This window comes from Brachypodium distachyon, chromosome 4 (genome assembly GCF_000005505.3).
Source record: "Brachypodium distachyon strain Bd21 chromosome 4, Brachypodium_distachyon_v3.0, whole genome shotgun sequence".
In the NCBI taxonomy this organism is placed as follows: domain Eukaryota; kingdom Viridiplantae; phylum Streptophyta; class Magnoliopsida; order Poales; family Poaceae; genus Brachypodium; species Brachypodium distachyon.
In genome coordinates, this window is record NC_016134.3 from 20,116,529 (window position 1) to 20,137,917 (window position 21,389).

Consider the following 21,389-nt stretch of genomic DNA (forward strand, 5'->3'; position numbering starts at 1 on the left):
CCGTCACATGGTGCGTAACCAAGTTGTGATGGAACCATACAAACCAAGTGAATCTCGCCAAGATTCGCCGGGGGCTCACCTCCAATGTCGTGGTCGTGTCATGGCAGATGCCATGGGATGGCTTATTTTGGGACCGATGGACGAAGGAGGAACCGGAGGAGGGAGGACGTGAAGGGAAACACGCACGAATACACAAGCACACACAGGTTTACCCAGGTTCGGAGCCCTCTTGCCGAGGTAAGACTCCTACTCCTGCTTTGTAGTATTAGCCGAGATAAGCAAGCTCTACAATGGCGTTCCTTGAGCTGTATTCTTGAGGAAGAAGAAGAAGGGGAAAACCCTAGATGCCTAAGTGTTTGTCCCCTCTCCAGGGAGGGGTAGTGCTTTATTTATAGACCGCCCATGTCACACTGACATACGGGCCGGAACCTTACGTCATCTTCCTTGGGCCCCGCCGGGCACGCGCCTTGGTTCCCTCCGGGTGGCACCGCAGGGGACAAGAAAACTTTACTTTTCCTGGCTCCCTGCAACAAGTACTGCTGCCACCTGCCGGCTTCCGTCAGAGATTTTCTTTCGGTGCTTCCTTTGCGCAGTCGCCTGGCACCACAACGTAAGCAGCGACTGCTTTTCCGTGATAAAGATAGCGTTGCTTTACTTTGCGCCGCGCGGTCAGGATAAGACCGTTGAGACATCTCGGCGCTGGCCGAGATCAGAGTATTCGTTCTTATCCTGCAAGCTCATAAGACAAGATGGTCATGCCGGCATACACCTGGTATGCCGGCTTAGTATTAGTTTGGCTTAACGATGCCGGCATACACGACCATGCCGGCTTTGCCTTCGTCATCTCGGTTAAAGCATGTCGTCATGACCCTACCCGGGGTCATCCCCCCGACACTAGTCCCCGAAGTTGTTGCAGTACGGCAAGGAAGAATGTCGGACCACGATAGTTTTCCATAGATAAACCACCGAAGCCTACAAGGGCTTATCCGAAAAAGATGCCGAGACAACCCTGAGTTCCCTTGGCCGAGATCAAATTATTCCGACATACCGAACCGGCGCACTTATTCAGCCCTGGGCCGAGATTCTTTTCTCCTCCGTGGCCGACAGTAGAAAACTTACTTCTGCCGACATTGATGCCACCTGTAGCTTGTACTCTGCGCTCTTCTAAAATAACGGGAAGATAAGACCCGAATTACTGTCGGCGTGCTTTTTGAGGCAAGCGCGTCGTCCCATCGGACAGTAAAGCCGACAGAGCCATTAAGAAGGGAATTTCGGTTCCCACGCGGACACTTATCCTTCCGAATTCGGCGGGATTTTTTCCGCCACGCCGCGCGGTAACCGAACTCGTGCGCTTTAATGGGGTTGATTGCCCCCATAGTCGTGCGCATTCTTCCCGTTGGCCACAGGGATCGTGGGCGCAGGGGATCCACGCCCCATTAGTGTGCCGCAGGTATAAGTAGAGGGAGAAGGCGAGGGTAAGAAACCCTTCGCACTCCTCTTCCTTCTCGCTCTCCTCTGCCCCTTTGCTCTCTACGCATTCTGCCATTGCTGCTAGCTCCAAGCTCCTCTGCCGCCGCAGTTCCTAGCTCCCAGTGACCGAAATCACCGCCGCATCCTCGTGCGCACGCCTGCTTAGCTCTCCGCCGCAGCTTTTCCCGCTTGCCCGAGCCTTGCGCCAACACTTTCTCATCGGAGAAGCTAACCCTAGATCTATTTTTCCCAATCCATGGCTTCCTCCTCCCGCACCGCCGCCGCCGTCGACCCTGCTGCTCAGCAGGTCGAAGAGAGGACGGGCTCGGAGCGAGCCGGCTGGGAGGCTCCGATGTCTCCCCGGCGGACATCGCGTGGCTCCGCCGCTCCCGGCGGATTCCGAAAGATGTCGAATGCCGGATTCCCGGTGACGAGACTATGCCGACTCTAGAGCCTGGTGAGCATGTCGTCGTCCTCTCTCACTTCGAACGCGGTTTTGCTCTCCCGGCCAGGGACTTCGCTAGGAATTTCTTAGATTTTTTTCGGCCATCAGCCACACCACCTTCCGACGAACGCCATCCTCACACTCTCAGTGTTCGTCACCTGCTGCGAGGCTTATCTCGGCCTCTAGCCTTCCGTCGACTTGTGGGCCAAATACTTCATGTTCCGGCCGCAAGTTCTTCCCGGCAAAGAGAATCCCGGCACCTGGAGGCTGGAGATCGTAGGGTATTTTCGTGGAAAATAAAAATTCAATCTGCTAATGAATTTAGGCGGAGGAGGAAGGAAGACAGGAAGAACATGCGGGCTTGGGCCAGGCAATATTTCCGCACGCTTGCGGTCGGCACCAAGCCAGGCAGAAATCAGTTATAATGGGCGGATTGGCCAAAACTTGACAGACTTTGCGGGTCAGAAGCAAACTTTGACTTTCACCGATCTCAACGTATCGGACGGTTCGGACGATGGGGGGACGCGCCCCTATGGGTGGGAAAACCGCACTCCCATCCCCTGGCCTCGATGGTTAGTTTGTTAGGCTGACCAAATGCTCACCAACAATCACAGTCATGGCCTCACTCGTCAGCTCTGGTAGACAAGCAGTCAGTCCACCTGATTCAGCATTTCAACTGAAGCATAGCACAGAAAAACAAATTAATATGCCACTTCACAACCAACCGCACAAAATTTTCCCAACCAAAATAGAAACCATCGATCCATATGCGGCCTCCTGTGCTTGAAAGTATATAAGGTCTATATGGAAGCAACGTAGGAGTAGCAATCAGTCCGGAGTAAAACTAACGAGTTTCAAGTCACAACACACACCAAGAGATCGACCTGTAGCAATCTCGCGAGCATGGCAGGTGGTTCTTCGCACGCGAAGCTCCTGCTAACCATGGTGCTGCTCCATGCGCTCATGGACTCGGCCGCGGCGGCCTGCTCCGTGAATGCCATCTACAGCTTCGGCGACTCCATCGCCGACACTGGCAACCTCCTCCGCGAGGGCCCAGTCGGCTTCTTCTCCAGCATCGGCAGCTACCCCTACGGCCAGACCTACCGGAAGCCCACCGGCCGCTGCTCCGACGGCCTCCTCATCATCGACTACCTGGGTAAGTAAAGTAAATCAATAACGGAACTCATGGACCTCAATCCTCATGCATTGTGTGATTCGTGTTTGGATGCAGCGATGGCGCTGAAGCTGCCGCTGATCAACCCGTACCTGGACAGCGGCGCCGACTTCAGCGGCGGCGTCAACTTCGCGGTGGCCGGCGCGACGGCGCTGGACCGGACGGTCCTCGTGCAGAACGCCATCGTGATGACGCCCGGGAACATGCCGCTCAGCTCCCAGCTCGACTGGTTCAAATCGCACCTCAACGCCACCTGCACTTCCCAGGAAGGTACTGTCTAAACACGAGGCAAAGCAGAGACCGCACCGGAAACAGAGGTTTTGCTCTGTTCTCACTCAATCCTGCTCTGTTTACAGATTGCGCGAAGAAGCTCGCCGGAGCGCTGTTCTTGGTCGGGGAGATCGGTGGGAACGACTACAACTACGCGTTCTTTCAGAAGAGGTCCATCGAGGCCGTCAAGGCGTACGTGCCACAGGTCGTGCAGAGCATCACGAACGTCGCAAAGGCAAGTAGTAACAGTAAGGCCCCAAGCCAAGGGAGGTTCATTCATTAACCGTTGTTCTAACCTGCACGTGTATTCGATTTTCACCAATCCATGATTTAGGAGCTGATCGAGCTGGGAGCGACCCAGATCATGATCCCGGGTAACTTCCCCATCGGGTGCTCGCCGAGCTACCTCTCCCTCTTCTCCGTCGCCGGCTCCACGGACCACGACGAGAGGGGCTGCCTCGTCAGCTACAACTCCTTCGCCGCGTACCACAACGAGCAGCTCCAGGCAGCCATCGACGGCCTCAGGAAGGCCAACTCCGACGTGTCCATCGTCTACGCCGACTACTACGGCGCCTTCCTGCACCTCCTGGACCACGCCTCCGTCCTAGGTAACCAACCAATCATGAATCAACCACGTACGCACGGATCTCAAAGCAGCTGATCGAATTCGGAGCGTGACAGGGTTCGACGAGGGGTCGCTGCTCAAGGCGTGCTGCGGGGCGGGCGGCGTGTACAACTTCGACATGGACATGATGTGCGGCGGACTCGGGGCCAGCACGTGCGCCGACCCGGCAAGGCACGTGAGCTGGGACGGCATCCACCTCACTCAGCAGGCGTACAGGGCCATGGCGCTGGCGCTCCTCATGGAAGGCTTCGCGCAGCCTGCCGAGAGCGTGCTCCAGATATGGAGCTGCTGATCGATATGCATGGGATCGAGCGTTATTGTTGTAAGGTAGAACTGTCTAGCGATCTTTAAAGCTATCGTGTTCAAGTTCAAGGATGCCGCAAGCCAAACTACAGGGTCCTGCAGTCAGTGCATCAAAGATGAACTTATGATCTGGACCGTGGCAATCCTCCGGGGTGTTACATCGATAACATGGGCTCGTGGCTGTAAATCTCACTAGCATTGATTTGGTGTTACTTCAGCAGGTTGCTAGGAAAGCCGAATGGCAGCCTCCATACATTTTCTTAAGTCATATCTCATCACCAGATTGACCCCTTCCTGTAAAATTCTATGTACTCACACTTTAATTAATTAATGGAAGCAGCGCTGCTGCATTTCGTAAATGAAAAGGGAAACGTCATTGCAAGCATTTATCTATACCCGATGGGTTGCAGATCATGTTGTCCTACATCTCCTTCATAACACACAGAGAAAACAAACAGAACTAACATCAAAATAGGAACAAATTGGTTGCGTTTTTGTTCTAGCTCCGAGCACAGTAGAGCAACAAGTGAGAGGTTAAACTGCATTATCCATCAGACAGAAGAATAATAGTGTCATCCGAAACAAAATTCCATGGGCAGAGCTCATAACTAGAAATGGGCAGAATCTAGAGCTCCTTTCGCCTTTGCAGACGGAACTCTACTTGTCTTTGCTCTCCTCCGCTTCCTGCTCGTAACGCCGCTTGAACTTGGCAATCTGTCCCAGGCTTTGAGCCATCTGTCGCTTTGCCCTCATATGGTACACCTTGCCTGTATGGTTCACCTTTGTCATCATGATGTTGATCAGCCTGCCGCTCTGTGTCACATATGAAATCCACTGCATCTGAGGATGTAGCCCCTTCCTCATTCTTCCAACCTGAAATCAGGGTGCAGGCTCATCAGAAGTACATATATAATTTGTTTGTCATAAGACATTTTTCAGTATTAATAACATAAGCAAGATCACCGCAAAGAAATATCATCATGCCCATAGCATCATACTACTAGAAAATAGATGTAATAAATATCTATTATCATGTTTCCAGATTTTAACCATGAAAGAAACATCCATTTGCTCAACAGATCTCAGACATCAACATTCACCAATAAGAATGTAGGAGCTTGCCATTATGACTCCATAAGTTCATAGTACCTTATTCCAAGTTCGGATATAATAGGCCAAAGCAGGAGTAGTTCATCCATGAAAGGTTATGTTGTGTGATTGCTAAAGGATATAAATCATGGTACTTAAAATACCTGATTACTCATGGTCATTTTTTTTATCTTTTTTGCAAATTGTGAATCAATCACTAGTACACTGGGTCATAACAAAAGAAGGTGGCACAGTGTGCAGCCGGACATAGAAACACGACTTCAGCAGCTAAATAGGCACTCTAGTTTTATCTTCTTGAGTTCTGAGTGACTATTAATAATGACAGGTTTGGTGTTTCGTTTCATTCGAATCTGTCATTACTAATAGTCACTCACAACTCAAGAAGATAAAACTTAAGGGAAGATCACACTCAGATGTGTTGGAAGAAGGTCTCCTTTCTTACATTCAAATACCCCCATCAATCTCACTGATTGAGAACAATGAATGTAAAATAAACTTGCATTAAAGTACGACTACAACTATCATTAATTAGTTGATAGCAGACATGTAGGGAAAGTGAAAGTTTATTCGAACTGCACAAAATACACAACAGTATTGTTTACTGATGCCCTGTTACACATGTAAAATAACTCTTAAGAACTCTGCAATATTGGAGTTCTGTTAACCAAGCTAGCCAAGTATGGCATGATAACAAACATCATCATTAATCTTTGCAGATATGATGCAATACTAACTACGGAGTACTAAGTAAAAACAGTCACTTGCGAATGGGCAATGTCTAGTGTTCAAACATTGGTTTAACTTGTTAGGACATGTTCCAATCCTTGGGAAATATTCCATATCTAAAGTAAGCCATAAGGTAACAGTTACAACTTAAAATTGTGATAATGTAACATCTTGTAAGAAAAAGCTGCAACCTCTGGTGGTGCTCTACCTTTACTTTGCAGATCAACATGCAAACTTGTTTGACTATACAACCAATCAAATTTGGGATATACAAGTAGAATGTAGAATTTCCATGTCTTTAGTCATTTCTAGATTGGACTTCTCTAATTCTATCATTCTGAGGTTGCTGAAAAACATGGTTTGTGAGGTACAACTCTACAACACAACCACAAACATAACTCGGGCTCAGCAACGCATCTTCCAGCAGCTGGGTATTGTTGTATTGAGCAACCGTGAGTGCTTTTGCTCCTCGGCGATTCATCATTCCAGATGTATGACAGAAAACTCATTTTAGTTATTTTGAGCAGAAAGTAATACTTTTACAACAAATCTCTGCACTTCGACAAAAATAGTACTTCTACAGTGCATTTCATTTCACAGAAAATAACTGCAGCAAATGAAAGTAATTACAGGAATACTGAACATTCAATCTGCCAAGATGGCCTTAAGGCTTCATCTGCATCAACTTGCTTGGTTAAGGCAGTTTTCGGTTGAGGGCATGAGGTAGAATAGCAATCTCGGTGTTTGGTTGACATAATAGAATGGTTCCAATTGTTTGGTTAAAGGAATAGGATAGAAAGAAATGATTCCATTATGTGTTTGGTCAGGAGGATGAGATAGAATAGATATGTTCAAATCACCTCTTGCATAGGATAGGGAAGGTTACCTATAACATCTGAAAATTCACAACAGCTATTTTAACAAAATTTCAGTCACAATTGGCCTAATTGTTTCAGCTGACAAATTTATATCAATTAATAGAATTCAATTTCAAATTTATATCAAACATCACGCAATAGGGCCAGCAGAAAAGTTTGGTATAGTGAAAAGACATTTACAGAACTCTGCGATTCTCATCTCATGAACTAGTTTGTGAACAGTGCAAAGGAACCAAGAACCAAAAAAATCAGGATGGAGGTTTCCTGCTGCCGGCTAGCGAGGTAAGCAATCAATCAGGATCAAATCATGTAACCAATCAATTCCCATAGGGTCATGTAAGCAATCAATCAGAAATTCAGGATCGAATCGAGTGATATGGGTTTGCTGCCGCCAGCTAGCGAGGAAGCACACCGACAGTGTGGAAGGGAGAGATGTCGCCGACCATCGAAGTTGCGAGTCGCCGCGTGCATACTGCTTTTCCTCTCCTACTACTCCTCCAGTGCTGCATCCCTGCTTCTCTGCTGCCTCCGTTCCTGTCGCATCCTGCTGCAGCCACTGGCCATCGAGAGGGTGAGATTTAGGAATAATTTGATGGGGGCGGTGAGACTGGCATTCACATGAGAGATCACGTGCCTATGGAGCGAACTGGAGCCAATCGATTCTTCCAATTCCGCATATCACTCGGATATTCCCTACCTTGGAACCATTTGGTTCCATTCCCAATTTTTACATTCCATCAACCAAACGGTCAGATGGCCATAAGTTCGTAACTTCTGGAACCATTCCATGACATTCCACCCTATGCCTCCAACCAAACACTACCTTAACCAGGTCCTCCACCAGAAATGTCACAGAGTAACAACTACTTGCAAATCCCCCAAACGTCTTGTTTTTAAAACAAAAAGGTGTAACCAGGTAATTCCTTAACTCTAAACAGTACCAAATGCAACTCCTGCAGACATCCATTGTCCTAAGAAGACAACTGACACCATTCATATTTCAAATTTGATTAACTCGCCATTTAACTGGTGTTTTAGAAAAACCATTATTAATCAGATGCTTCAAATGTTCTTCAGATTTCACCAAATACTCTACAAGTTACCAATGTATTTAACACACTTTTTCATCATCAGGTACATGACGTATGCAGAGGCATTGACTAAACCAACAAGCATGCCAATAAACTTGCACAGTCCAAACAGTCGCGAACACAATCTTTGAAATGTCTTCTCATCAGATCTCAACTTGGCACTAATAACATCTTAGATAAACTGACAAAGACAGTCAGGAAACACATGATATAAATGCGAACCACTAGTATCACATAAATAAAATATGAGGGACACTTCATTAACTTCTTGGTCAAGGGTGGAGGCCTGGCTCTGCTCGATATTTTTCCAAGCTTCCTTAGTTGTACCTCAACAAACCTCTCTTTTCCAATTAATTCCCAGCGCGATTGAAAATAGAATGACAGGTGTCTCATAATTAGTACCCCTTCTTATTTTACCTACTGCTCTTGGTGCGATAGTCTTGACATTTCTGACGCTTCAGAGGGCACTGCTGGGCATAATGGCCTACTTCACCACAACTGTAACATACTCGTGTTTTGCCTGCTTTGACCAAAGGCCTGGACTTGTTGGGGGTCAATAATTGTTGTTTTAAGGGACAATTCCAGACCCGGTGCCCTTCAACACCACAGTTAAAACATTCATATGACGATGTCAGATTAATTTTGGATGAGTGTTTAGCAGTACTTGGGCCATGTTCTTTTAATTCTACGGACAGGTCACCGGATATAGCTCTTGTGTTGCTCTCTCCTGATAATGAAGATTGCGAAACATCTTGTAACTTCAGAGGACAGTGCTTGGCATAGTGACCTTCTTCATGACAATTCAAACATAGCCTTCCAAACACTCGTGTTGGTGTGTTATCTGATGTAACTCAAGGACTAGACTCATTGGGGGTTGGTACTTTTGGTTTTGAGGGGCAATCCTGGCGCCGGTGGCCTTCCTCGCCACAGCTGAAACATTTAACTGATGATGTTGGCTTCTTTGCTGCAAATTTTTCACATAGTTCTGATTCATTGGATGGCTCAGAAGGTGTAGCTAATGCACTACCTTGTTTTGTTAGTGCAAGTAGCAGAGCACCTCGGAAGTTCTCTCTCTGATCCTGAAGCACTGTAGTCAATACTGAATTCAAGGGACATTGAGCAAGAAAATGATCCCGAGATTCACACATAAGGCATGTAACCTTGCTCATCCGGCATTCTCCAAGCGGATGATATTTGTCACAACTTGAACAATCGAGACCGTGTGTACTAGCACTATGCCCTATCTCTCCACAGCGGGTACAAGCACGATTATCGGACATGTTCTGCTGGCAACACCACAAGCGACAATGGCCTTTTTTTGCTACAGAGTGTGCAAATGACTTTACCCTCCTGGTCCTTCATAGGGCAGTCACAAGTGTAATGTCCTTCTTTGCCACAAACCAAACAAGTGACTATCCCACTCATTCTGTCCTGAACATATCTACTTTCTACATTTTGTTGGTATGAGTTGAATGTCAATGATTTTTCTTCTGAAGCAAGGTTTTCTTCATGGGTACGATCTGAACTCCCTAGTGACACAGTAAGTGAAGCATTCCGTTGAGGGCATTCATGGGAAAAGTGGCCTTGGTGCCCACAGGAATAGCATGTGATGTGCTTTTGTGTACCATCTTTCCATCGACTTTCATGTCGGGTACTGTGATAGTGGGAATTGAGGTCTGTGGTTATCTCCCACTTTCTTTTTGACCTCATTTCCTGACTCTTAGCACATGATCTGTTGGTCGCCACATGAGTTGTTTCTGACAAGAGATAATAGATAAGAGGGAAAGGCATAGTAAGGCAAGGAGGAATCTTGTTTGAGAAGTAAGATAAAATGATATTTTATATGCCACCATAAACAACCGTATAGAAACAGCTAAACATCATCCATTGAGGTACATTCATAAGGCGTCAACTTTATAGATGCAAAAAAGAGCAAATACCCCAATGAAACACAAATGTTGAGCAAAACGATCCAAATCCTCCCATTGCCCGAATGCAAGAAAGGGAACTACTGGAAACAAAAATAACTGTTTGAATTTCTGAACCACATGGCTATTTGTTCACAAATATACAAAGACTAACTCAATAGAGTTAATTTGCCTTTGACTACATGCCCTAATTGATCAACCTCTTGATAAAGTGCCCCAAAGTCGAATTTTCCTCACAAAAACTTTCCCCAAAGGTGTTTTCACAAAACAAAATAACTTGATCCTCTGCCTAGCCAGGAGAAAGACAACTTTTTTATATCAAACAGAACAACAGCTTTGTCCATGTTCTTATTTTCTTCACTGCGAAAGGCAAAAGAGAGGCAGAGTGGGATCGCTCTGTATAAGCTTACACAGCTCTCCTTAGGCCTCTATGCATAATCTCAATTCAATTTTTTCACGAGAGGTTTGCTGGAACAAACATTGGTTACTCCATACATAAGAAGTGCTTTTGACAAGGCCTCTCTTCCTCCTAGACCTCCATGGCAACCCAATTTCATCTCACAAAAAGCGCTCCATGCAAATTGGGAATCAAAATAAGGTCTACCTCGTTGCAGCAATTCGCCTTCCCCGGTCGACCAGTCTGGAGGACAGGCGGAGCTACAGTTTTACAAGGGTGTACATATACTAGTTTTGGCAAACAAAATTGATTACGTGCGTATAATATACATATAAGCTGCTGTAAAATACGTTCCCCTAAGATCCTGTTCATCCAGCCCAACATGCAGAAGGCACAACCGGCCGCTATTCGACGTTCCCTAACCAGCCGCTCGGCCACAGGGTTGGATCTAGAATTTGTGCACTGGCACACCCACAAATCGTGAAGGTCAGTGGGATTTAATTTGGGGGATGGGTGCGAGGAGAGGAGCAAGAGATGAGGTAGGAGAAAGGGCGATGATGATTGACTTACAACTTAGAACGGCTGGGGAGAACCCTGCAGTCCGGGGAGGGAGGGAGCGGCGCCGTCGAGGGAGAAACTGGGTGGCGCAGCTGACCGGTGTGTGCGCCGTCGAGGGAGAGAGAGAGCCGCGTGCGGAGGGGGCTGAGATCCAGTGCCTTGCTAGAGGCAAGGAACGGCATGCCCTGCCCCCATCCCATCCGCCGTCCATTTTTATCCGACGGCAACAGTGATTCAGAGCCAAACAACGCACGCTCGGGGGCAGCCGGGCAGGGAGGGGAAAAAGAGCTTCGCGCGGAGGGACTGCTGCTTCCCGCTGCTGACACCGCCGCCGCGCCGCGGGTGGAATGGCAACTTGTTTTATTTCTCTGCATTCTGCGTTTCTGCGAGGCATTAAGCTGATGATTTGAATTAGAATATCAAAATATTTTGCTAAATCGAATAATTTAATAACAATGAGCAGATATGGATTTTATCTGTTACATGTTGTCGAATGATTCTGTATCAGTTGAACGTGAATCAATCACTTGCAACCATGAAATCTGACCGTATGATTTATGCTTCCTCTCCTCTCTACGAGTGATCCTCTTCCTCCCACTTACTCCCGATCGGTCCCCTTCATGTCTCCCTCTTAGTCGGTCTCTCTCCCCCGATGGATCTGTCTCTCTCCGGTTCTCCTACTGACTAGAGGCTGGAGCAGGGCCTCCCGGTCTCCTCTCTCCCTCGATGGCTCTCTCTCTCTCTCTCTCTCTCTCTTTCTCTCTCTCCGGTTCTCCTCCCGACTGGAGCAGCCCCCCCCCCTCCCCGCCCAAATCCTGAGCCGGAGGACGCGGCCCAAGAGGAGAGGCCGAGCAAGCGCGGGCCGCGGTGGCAGCATGGCAGTGGCGGGCAGCAGCGCGGCCCAAGAGGAGCGGCGGAACATGCCAGGGAAGGAAGAGACGTATCAGGGAGTAGGCGGATTGTGGCGAGTGCCCTGTTGCGAGGAGGCAGATCCGGGTGGGTGGGCGAGGAGGAGAGAAGGCGAGGAAGAGATCAAGCCATTGAGGCTTGCCATGTGCACGAGGACGTACGGGTGGAGAAGGGGGCGAACCGTGTGCGAGTCGGACGCGAATCAGGACATGCCGTGGAGGATGGAGAGATACAGCCGAGGTGGCATGTTGGTAATTTTGATGAAAAGACCTACCTTCGTCCGCTATCACCGCCAACTTCGATTTAATAGATAGTAATAGATTAAAGTTAAATCCACTATCCTTTCTGAAGAAGAGCAATCTAGGATGAAGAAGATCTACTCTGAAATGCAACTGATCTGGATTAAGGTAGGAAACTTAGGCTAAACGGAGATCTAGAAATAGAGAAATTAAAGAGGGAGATAAAAACACCTCCTATTTTCAGTAGCTAATCAAAGGAGAAGGAAAACTCCGATTCACGGACGCGGCACGACACCCTCTACGCACTCAATCTGGACCACGGTTGCCAGGTGTGCAGTGGCCTTTTTACGTTTGGGAAATGCTGCGAAATGGCCTACCTAGGCGTATTTCTGTTGTCTTGGTCCAAGTATGTGTACCAGGAAGGGCAGTGTACTGGACCATTTGTGGCTTTTTGTTGGACAAGGTAGGTAGTTAGCGATGGAAGTTTTGGTCCAAGTTACTCCAAGTTTTGGTCCAAGTTGCCCCCGTCATCTCCCCTCTTCATGGTCCAAGTTACTCCAGGATTTGGACCTGTACCTGGGCCTGCAGATTCCATCTCCTGGACCAACTTCCCAGCGATGAAATGTGAATAGAATCTATATACATTTGGGCTGCGGTTAAATACACGGAGGAAGGCCCAATCGGCCGGATCCGCATTCCTATCAATGGTCATCCATACCATGTCCAGAGAGTGTCATGTCCCGAACGGCATTTTCGCCGATTCACTCCCTAGAAGGGCCTCAGGGGCTTCGTTACTGAAACTAAGGATATGCTAGAAATATTAACCCAATTTTACAAGAAGTTGTTCTGCCATGAGAAGAGGACACACTTCTCTCTTAGTTCCGACTTCTTTCCAATAATGAAAATGTTTCCTATGCTGATAATGACATGCTCCAAGCTCCCTTCAGTGAGCAAGAAGTTAAGAAAGATGTCTTTGACTTTTACTCAGATGGGGCTCCAGGCCAGATGGTATTTCCTTTATGTTCTACCAGCACTTTTAGGAGGTCATCAAACAAGATCTAATTAATGGCTATGTTTGATGACTTCCATAAGGGCAAGCTAGATATTCGTAGACTTGACTTTGCTATTTTGACTTTAATCCCCAAAGAGCAAGATGCTTCCACCATGAAAAAGTTCATACCTATTTGTTTATTAAACCTTAGCTTCAAGATCTTTACCAAAGTTCTTACTAAGAGATTAGCTCTCATTATGAACTGTAGCTAGTAACCAGTCTGCCTTTATTAAAGGAAGATACATTTTAGAAAGTGTAGTCACTGCTCATGAGATTTTGCACTCTGTCCATAGCTCCAATGAGAGTGGCCTTGTACTCAAATTAGATTATGAAAAGGCCTTCGATAAGGTCAACTTAGACTTTCTATAGGAACTGTTATCCCTTAGCAGTTTTGGTTCCAAATGGCTGGGTTGAAATTCCCAAATCACTCATTTGGGATTAGTCGGAGTTAGGCTTAACAATTCCGAAGGAATTTTTTTAATAACCAGTAAGGGTGGGAGACCCCCTCTCTCCTCTCTTATTCAATCTTGTTGTTGATGTGCTTACTAAAATGCTAGTTAAGTTTGCTCAGCGTGACATCATTCGGGGCCTTTCTGAGGACATCTACCCAGGTGGGGTCCTTAGCCTTCAGTATGCCGATGACACCATTCTCTTCTATTCTAATAACATAGAAAAAGCTTCCAACCTGAAGTGGGTTCTCACCTGTTTTCAGCAGGTTTCAGGGATTAGAATTAATTACAATAAAAGTGAATTAACCCCAATTAGGTTAGATTCTCAGCAAGCTCTCCCCTTTGTTAATGTTTTGGCTGCACTGAAGGTGCTTTCCCTATCAAATACTTAGGAATCCCTCTGCATTATGATAAGCTAAAAAAGGAGGATATTCAACCTTTAATTAGTAGAGAAAATTTTGAATAGAATTGCTCGCTAGAGAGGAAAACTCCTATCTTATGGACGCAGATTAGTTCTCATTAAATCCTGTTTAGCTAGCATTCCCATCTACATGCTCTCCTTTTTCAAACTCTCTAAATGGGCCCTGCAAATGATGAATACCTAGATGGCACATTGCCTTTGGAATGGTTTTGAGGGACACAAAAAGTTGCATCTTGCCAACTGGCCTTTGATCTGCATGAAGGAGTTTGGTGGACTGGGGGTCCCCAACCTCCAAGATGTGAATCTTTGTCTACTAGCTTCCTGGATCAAGAGATATATCTCTGGTGAAGGGAAAAGCTGGAAAACAATTGCACACAATCCCCAAACATTTTTTATAAGCACCTCTTTGGGGGTTTCCATATTTTGGAAATGTGTGGCATGTGAAATCTATTCAGTTCAGTTATAGGTGGTTAGTGGGAGATGGGACAAAAATCAGATTCTGTGAGGACATCTGCTTTGGGACCTCTCCCCTTGTTGTGCAATTTTGGCCAATTTCTGTTATTTGTAATGATAAAAATTCTATGGTAGAGCTGACGTCTGGGATGGTCATACTTTAATGTTGTCCTTAAGAATGACTTTTGACACTGCTATGATGGAAACCTGGTATGACTTAGAGGAGATTGCTAGTAGTATTATTCGGAGTGATGAGATTGATGCTCTCATTTGGCAGTACGCTGCATCTGGTCAATACTCTTCTAGCTTCTTATATAACATAATTAATTTTAGTGGAGTTAAGCAAATTTACATTCCTTCTATGTGGTTTGTCACCACCCCTCCCAGGGTACGGAAAGTCATTTCTAGCAGCTCCACCATGTAACCGTGTGTGAAGAGGGTGCCACGTAGTATCCATCCGAACCAATACCATATACCATTCAAAAATATATCATATCAATAAATATATCATTCACGTACCATATACCAATACAATTGATGATACCATATATCGATGAATATCAATACCATATACCATTGGATGATATCATATACCAATAAAATATATTAATGAGGTGGGCCGGCCCAACGCCACGTGCCAGCCTCTGCAAGCACTGCTAGGTAGCGGAGCCGTTAGAATCACCGCTTTGTCCCAGGGTGCAAGTTTTTCTCTTGGATATTGACACATAACAAAATCATGACCAGAGACAACTTGAAGAAGTGACACATAAACAAACCATAGGAGTGTGCATTTTGTTTGGAAAAAAGAATATGTGCACCATTTATTCTTTGACTACCTAGTTGCTAAATCTTGTGACGTTCCCACCATAGATACCAACAAGCGGTGGCCGGCCACCAGTTCACGGAATCCATCGGGTGTAGGTCCGGATGAAAGGATGAGCACAAGAGAAATTCGAGAACAGCTGAACCAGCATGATCATATTCACATGCCTCCGCTATAAATTGCTGACACTCGAGCAAGTTCCAGATTTTAGCAGCCCATGTACATTTGAACAGCATACGGAAAATATCTTCGGCACCGGTAGCACATAAGGGACATTGGCCACTAATGTTCATATGTCTATTTGCAAGGACAACCCGGCAGGGCAAGGCACCATGGAGCGTCTTCCAAGTGAAATTTTTTACTTTGGCAGGTACCCGGAATTTCCAGAGTTTTCCAAGCCGGGTGCGCTGTAGAGGACTCCATATCATATGTGCGCTGCAACTTTTGCCCATGTTGATGCATCCAATCGGCATGGTATGCCGATTTAACCGAAAATGTGCCAGACTTGGTCAAATTCCAGGCGACAAAATCAGCGTTGATGCGGCTAGACAGCGGATGGAGAGTATGCGTTGCACATCAATGGCACAGAAAGTTTGGTTAACCAAATTAACATCCCAATCCCCGGTTGCCGGAACGATTAAGTCACTCCCCTTGAATAGAAGATCCTGCCCACGGCGTGAGATAACTTGCCTGGAAGGAGTGTTTGGAATCCAACCATCAGCAAAATGTAGGCACACTCATTCGAGCATGGATCTCCCAGTTGCGTCATGAGAGGCACGCAGGCCAGGTGACGCCGCTGTTGTGACTTGTGCCTCTTCAGACTCCGACGACTACACGTCCTGCACGTTGCTTCAATCAGCTCCAGGACAAATAGTCTTCAGGATGGTTTCTTACAAAACTAGCAGTACCCAGCGACTGTTGGTAGCGTGGGAGTACCTATACTGCTGCACATGGCAATTCATTTACTGCATATAAGAAATACATGAAAACAGAATGTCCTCGTAACTAAAATAACTAAACAAGTTCCCCTAACATTTTATACCGTGTCCATCTCATGTACATGAACAAAATGGATTTTAACAACAGACCAACTGAACTTCAGCAAGCTATACACATTTTGGAAGAGTAGTTGTGCATCCACAAACAATAGTTGTCAGCTAAATAAGACAGGCTCTGGATTCTCATGTATCGACAAAATCTCAAGTCAAGTCTACGGAAACCATTTTTCAAGATGTGCTTGTTCCATAATGATTTCTTGGTAAATTCACCACTAGGTTGAAACAACTTGATTCACTCTATTTTTCACTCAGGGTACGTGTATCTTCACTCCAGCTTATCATGGTTGGCTTCGGAAATCTTTGGTGGTTCTGCAGGGAAGTATTTGATGCCCACAAGATCACCAACTCTACTAATAACCTGGAAGCGGACGGCGAAGGCGATAACAGTGAGAACTGAACTCTATTTATGTGTACTACAACAGCAGGAAGTGCTTATGTACATGAAGAAAGAACTCACATTAAGGGCATTTATCAGATCCTCCCTGGTGTGAGAGGCAGAAATGCAGATACGAGCCCTTGCAAGTAGGAGAGGTGTGGCAGGGAATGCCACAGTGACAACAGCAACCTGAAATATCCGTGTTAGCAGTTGCATGGCGAGAGGGGGGATTTGTACTGTGAAGCAACTGGTGAAAGTAGTGAGTAAAAGCAGATTGCTAATTAATATAACAGTATTTCTGAACAGAAATAGCTACATGAACTCCACCACCAACCTTCTGTTTAAGGCATTCCCTAGAAAATGCAGGAATCTTAGCCGGGTTATAGAGCATTATGGGCATAACTGGAGAGTCATTGTCACCAAGCACCTCAAAACCCATCTTCTTAAGCTCTGACCTGAAGAAATTACTGTTCTCACGGATGCGTGCAAGTTTCTGGGCACCTACAGGACATCACAAATAAACAAAAATATTCAAAATTACACTCAACATGAAGAACATTATGGCAGATTAAAAGGGGCGAAAGAAGTGGATCAAGAAATCTATTTACCTCTGTTGGAGCCATCCTCTCCTAGTATAACTTTAATTGAAGAAATAACTTGCTGCACTGCTGGTGGTGACATGGAAGTAGCATAAAGATGGGCTGGGCAACTATGCTTTAGGTGCTGAATTAAATCCTGAAATGACATGCAAGAGGAACCAGCAAATCTTGAAGGCAGCAGAAGGTTCAAGTAACAAGTAACACTGTTATTTTTTAAGCACATGTACCTTCGACGCGGCAATATATCCACCACATGATCCAAATGACTTCGTGAAAGTCCCCATCATTATATCTACATCAGCTGGGTCAACCCCTAGGAGTTCACAAACACCTCGCCCAGACTGCCCGACAGCACCAATGCTATGGGCCTCGTCCAGATATGTGTAAGCCTGTTTGACCGAACAAAGAGTAATGCATGTGGTCAATTCTCGCTGTAGCACTTGATGCAGCATCTTAATGGCTTGAGAAAACAGGAAATAATATGAGAAATATAATGTGCTTAATGTCCCGATCTTAAAATGGAAACTATAAAGAAGTTCCTTAAACCTTGTATTTCTTGGAGACAGCTATGATCTCCGGGAGTTTGCATAGCTCCCCTTCCATGCTGTAGATACCCTCAACAATGACAATAATCTTCTTCCACGGTCTATGTGTCCGTGGCTGACCATCAGTTATCTGTTCTCTCAGGACATCTTCCAAATGAGCAGGGGCTGCACGTAGAACAATGGGGATATGTCATTGTGAATCACAAAGATTTAATTGATTTGTACTGTTCAAAGGGATCAAAGCTTACAGTTATGCTGGAAAACCCGGACAGTTGCACCCGAGCCTCTTGCGCCATTCACAATCGAGTTATGATTCAGTGAGTCACTAATAATTAGCCCACCCTGGAAGAACATGAATAGCAAACTAAGTAACTGGTCGCTCAGTTTAAACTTTTCTTTTAGTTATTAGGATATGGAGCATATTTGAACAACCTTTCCTATTAGGCAAGGGATTATGGCTGAGTTCGTTGCATAACCCATGCCAAACAGGAGAGCAGCAGGCTTTCCAACAAAACGTGCAACCAACGTCTCCAGCTCAGCATGAAGTTCGGTCGTGCCTGTTTCCACCGTAGAAGCAACAACTTGGCATTTGTACTTCTTAAAATTTGGTAAGTAAAACAAGAGGAGTAATCCAGACATACCACCATCGACGCGAACACTGCAGGTGCTTGGTGAGTATTTCTTGAGAGACTCGATAACACGTGGAGTGCAGAATTCATCTGCTGCTGCAAATCCAAGGTAGTTGTAGGATCCTAGGTTCAGGCATCTAGTGGTATTTGAAGTACGCCTGCAACAGCAGTGAGAGAGTAAGATAGAGCGGAGTTCTTTTCTATTTCATTTATTTTGACCCATGTCTTACAAATATAGATCACAAGGTATCATTTATGTTAAATTGAAGAAAATTGACGTAAAAAAATACATGAAAGATACAACTTGATTTAAACAGAAATTGCCAGGGTAGACCCCACATGTAGACCATCCAGTGAATATATCTCCACTTGATTAGTATATTGCCAAAGCTGACTTTTTTCCCATAATGAAAAACTACACAATAGGAGTAGTAAAATATAGAATAAATTCTTACTGTAATGTCTTGTTATTATCATTGGAGTATCGCTCAACAACATCAAACCAAGAATCTGGTGCACTTGCTATTGGTCTAGAAAAGCAATCCTGGACAACCAAAAAATGTGATGTTAATATACAATGCAGTGAACAATAAATAACCGAAGAAGACCATCTTGCTTGACAAAATTCAAGACATATCCCCACACTATCTGTGACACTACTCTGTTTGTCAAACTCGTTATAGAAGAACATGAACAAGAAACATGCTAGCCGCAGGTCATTGCAGCAGAGAAAACCTTTGAGCTAAAAAAATATTAAGTACAAATTTGACTTTTTGCTGCCATCAGGTATACAAACTCAAAGCCACGAAAGAATCAAGCACACTGTATATCCACCGCCAATTGTTTCCAATTCAAGGAATGTAAGCTTGGAGCTCAATGTGGTCACATCCAAAGTTCCTCATAAAGCTACTGCACATCTAATTTTCTGAACAAAAGAGCAAAATACACAAGTGTTCTAATAACTACTCCCTCCGTTTCTAAATACTTGTCGCTGTTTTAGTGCAAACTTGAACTAAAACAGCAACAAGTATTTAGGAACGGAGGGAGTAATTACCATCACTTCCCTACTAGCAAAATACACAACTACCCGATACCTAATAGCCATCATTAACACCCCGTGTCCCCCCTAACGGGATGCCTTGTCCACCAAATACATCCGTACAGCAAACATAAGAATAAATCATTCATGATAACTCAACGAAATGCCTTGAGACACCGGCCCTTCCTGCTATACTAAAATCATCTGTAACAGTGATAAATTCAGAGATTTCTGACCACGACCCAAATTAAACGCGCAATGTGCTGACATAAGGCGCAAAATTTGATGAACAAACGAACAAACAAAAAAGCTTGTGAAATCCGTACCTGGATCCGCAGGTAAAGGCGGCGGACGTAGAAATCTTCGAGGCCCAGGCAGATCGGCGCGTACCCCTGCATGAATTCCGAAATAAATCATCAAAAAACCAACCGAAATTGCAAGATCCGAGCGGAAAGACAGGCAATTCGCCCTCGCACCTTGATGTTCTTGTCCTTGAACCAATCGATGAACTTGCGGAAGAAATCTCTGAGCTGGCCGAACGCGAAGAGCAGCCCGTAGCTGAACAGTGTAGTCAGCGCCGTCGTGTATGGCAGCCTCACCATCTTGGCTGTCCCGGCCGCTGCCTAACCCTTACAAATTCCTCGGTTCCTGGGTCCGGTTCTTGCGCACTTGGCTAAAATTCTTGACCCCTAGGGGTCGGCGGGGTCGTTCCTGGATCTCCAAGCTGCAATTCTTGGATTTAGATGGTTTCTTGGAAACTTTTCACATGGATTGAGGATTTGCTGCGAAGACGGGTCGATTAGGCAATGAGGCGTGAATGAGAGCGGAAGGGGATTTAAGGGAGGGGAGGCGGCGGAGGTGGTCGTCAATGGCGACTGGACGGACACGGAGGAAGGGAGGGTTCGAACGTTGAACAGCACGACAGGGAAGGGGAAGGAGCCAAAAGCCAATCTGTAAATACTCTTTTTCTTTTGGTGGGTTTTCGCTTTGGTTTTTCCGTTTAACTGTCAAAGGCATAAAAGTGTCAAAGGGATCGAGACATCTGTGAATTACCCGGAATTTCAGGTCTTTTTGATTACTAGCTAAGCTAGAATGCCCGGCGTTTCAACAGATCAACGGAATAAAATGATGCATTCAAAAACATGCATCAAAACCTCTCTTTGTTCTTCTTTAACAATCACCAAATAATTTTTTTTTAAAGGTTTCTTCAGAAGATTGTGTATTTATACTCGTCTCTCAAAATAGAACAATACACTTCCTTCTGAAAATTATATAACATCACCCGGTCAAAAAAGTTTTGAGACGAAGTCACTTATTTTTTTAAGTTCTCTCCACTATCTCACTTCACCCGTTAAAACAAAGAGTTAGAAGGGGCAACAAATTTATGTTTTGGTAGTTGGATGTTCGTTAATTAGTATAGACATTTGATTATTTTGTTGAGTATGCCTATTATGATTTTGCTGGTTTTCTGAACGAGCTTATCAATATTAGATTAAATCAAGACTAATTAATAAATTGGTAGTGCACGTGTAAATTTTTTTCAATTATTCGCTCGAATTGTTCGGCGGATCTGACTTGTGGGCAGTTCAGACGACTTGACGTCGTTGGGCTCTCGGCTATCTGTCTGCTCGTAGTCATGTCTCTGCGTGGCGGCTGGAGTCCGTCTTATATGGCCGGCAAGTATTAAATGTGGCAACTCGCCCACGGATATCCGACCCGAATGGGTAGGATATAGATTGAAGTTTACGCCCATGGATATACCTGATGGCTCGCCCGATTAGTCATGGGTATAGGTTTATACCCATGGATACCCGATGGGTCGC

The 21,389-nt window shown here is 45.5% G+C and overlaps 3 protein-coding genes across 3 annotated transcripts; 1 reads left to right on the forward strand and 2 right to left on the reverse strand.

Moving 5' to 3' along the window:
- Positions 1–2,662: 2,662 nt before the first annotated feature.
- On the forward strand, positions 2,663–4,646 carry LOC100838224 (acetylajmalan esterase). Its single transcript, XM_003577489.4, has 5 exons — positions 2,663–3,071; positions 3,147–3,359; positions 3,446–3,594; positions 3,694–3,967; positions 4,041–4,646. Exons 1-5 carry the CDS (start codon positions 2,819–2,821, stop codon positions 4,274–4,276), a joined length of 1,125 nt encoding a protein of 374 aa, XP_003577537.1. The 5' UTR covers positions 2,663–2,818; the 3' UTR covers positions 4,277–4,646.
- Positions 4,647–4,731: 85 nt separating this feature from the next.
- On the reverse strand, positions 4,732–11,234 carry LOC106866894. The gene is made up of 2 exons (XM_024463334.1): positions 10,988–11,234; positions 4,732–5,160 (listed from the first exon to the last, which is right to left on the reverse strand). The coding sequence occupies exon 2, from the start codon at positions 5,149–5,151 to the stop codon at positions 4,945–4,947; it is 207 nt and encodes a 68-aa protein (XP_024319102.1). The 5' UTR covers positions 5,152–5,160; positions 10,988–11,234; the 3' UTR covers positions 4,732–4,944.
- A 5,028-nt stretch (positions 11,235–16,262) lies between these two features.
- LOC100839037 (long chain base biosynthesis protein 2a) lies at positions 16,263–20,513 on the reverse strand. Its single transcript, XM_003577492.4, has 12 exons — positions 20,043–20,513; positions 19,893–19,958; positions 18,983–19,071; positions 18,540–18,685; positions 18,331–18,455; positions 18,147–18,240; positions 17,900–18,063; positions 17,581–17,742; positions 17,363–17,489; positions 17,089–17,255; positions 16,836–16,943; positions 16,263–16,736 (listed from the first exon to the last, which is right to left on the reverse strand). The coding sequence occupies exons 1-12, from the start codon at positions 20,166–20,168 to the stop codon at positions 16,644–16,646; spliced, it is 1,467 nt and encodes a 488-aa protein (XP_003577540.1). The 5' UTR covers positions 20,169–20,513; the 3' UTR covers positions 16,263–16,643.
- Positions 20,514–21,389: the final 876 nt, after the last annotated feature.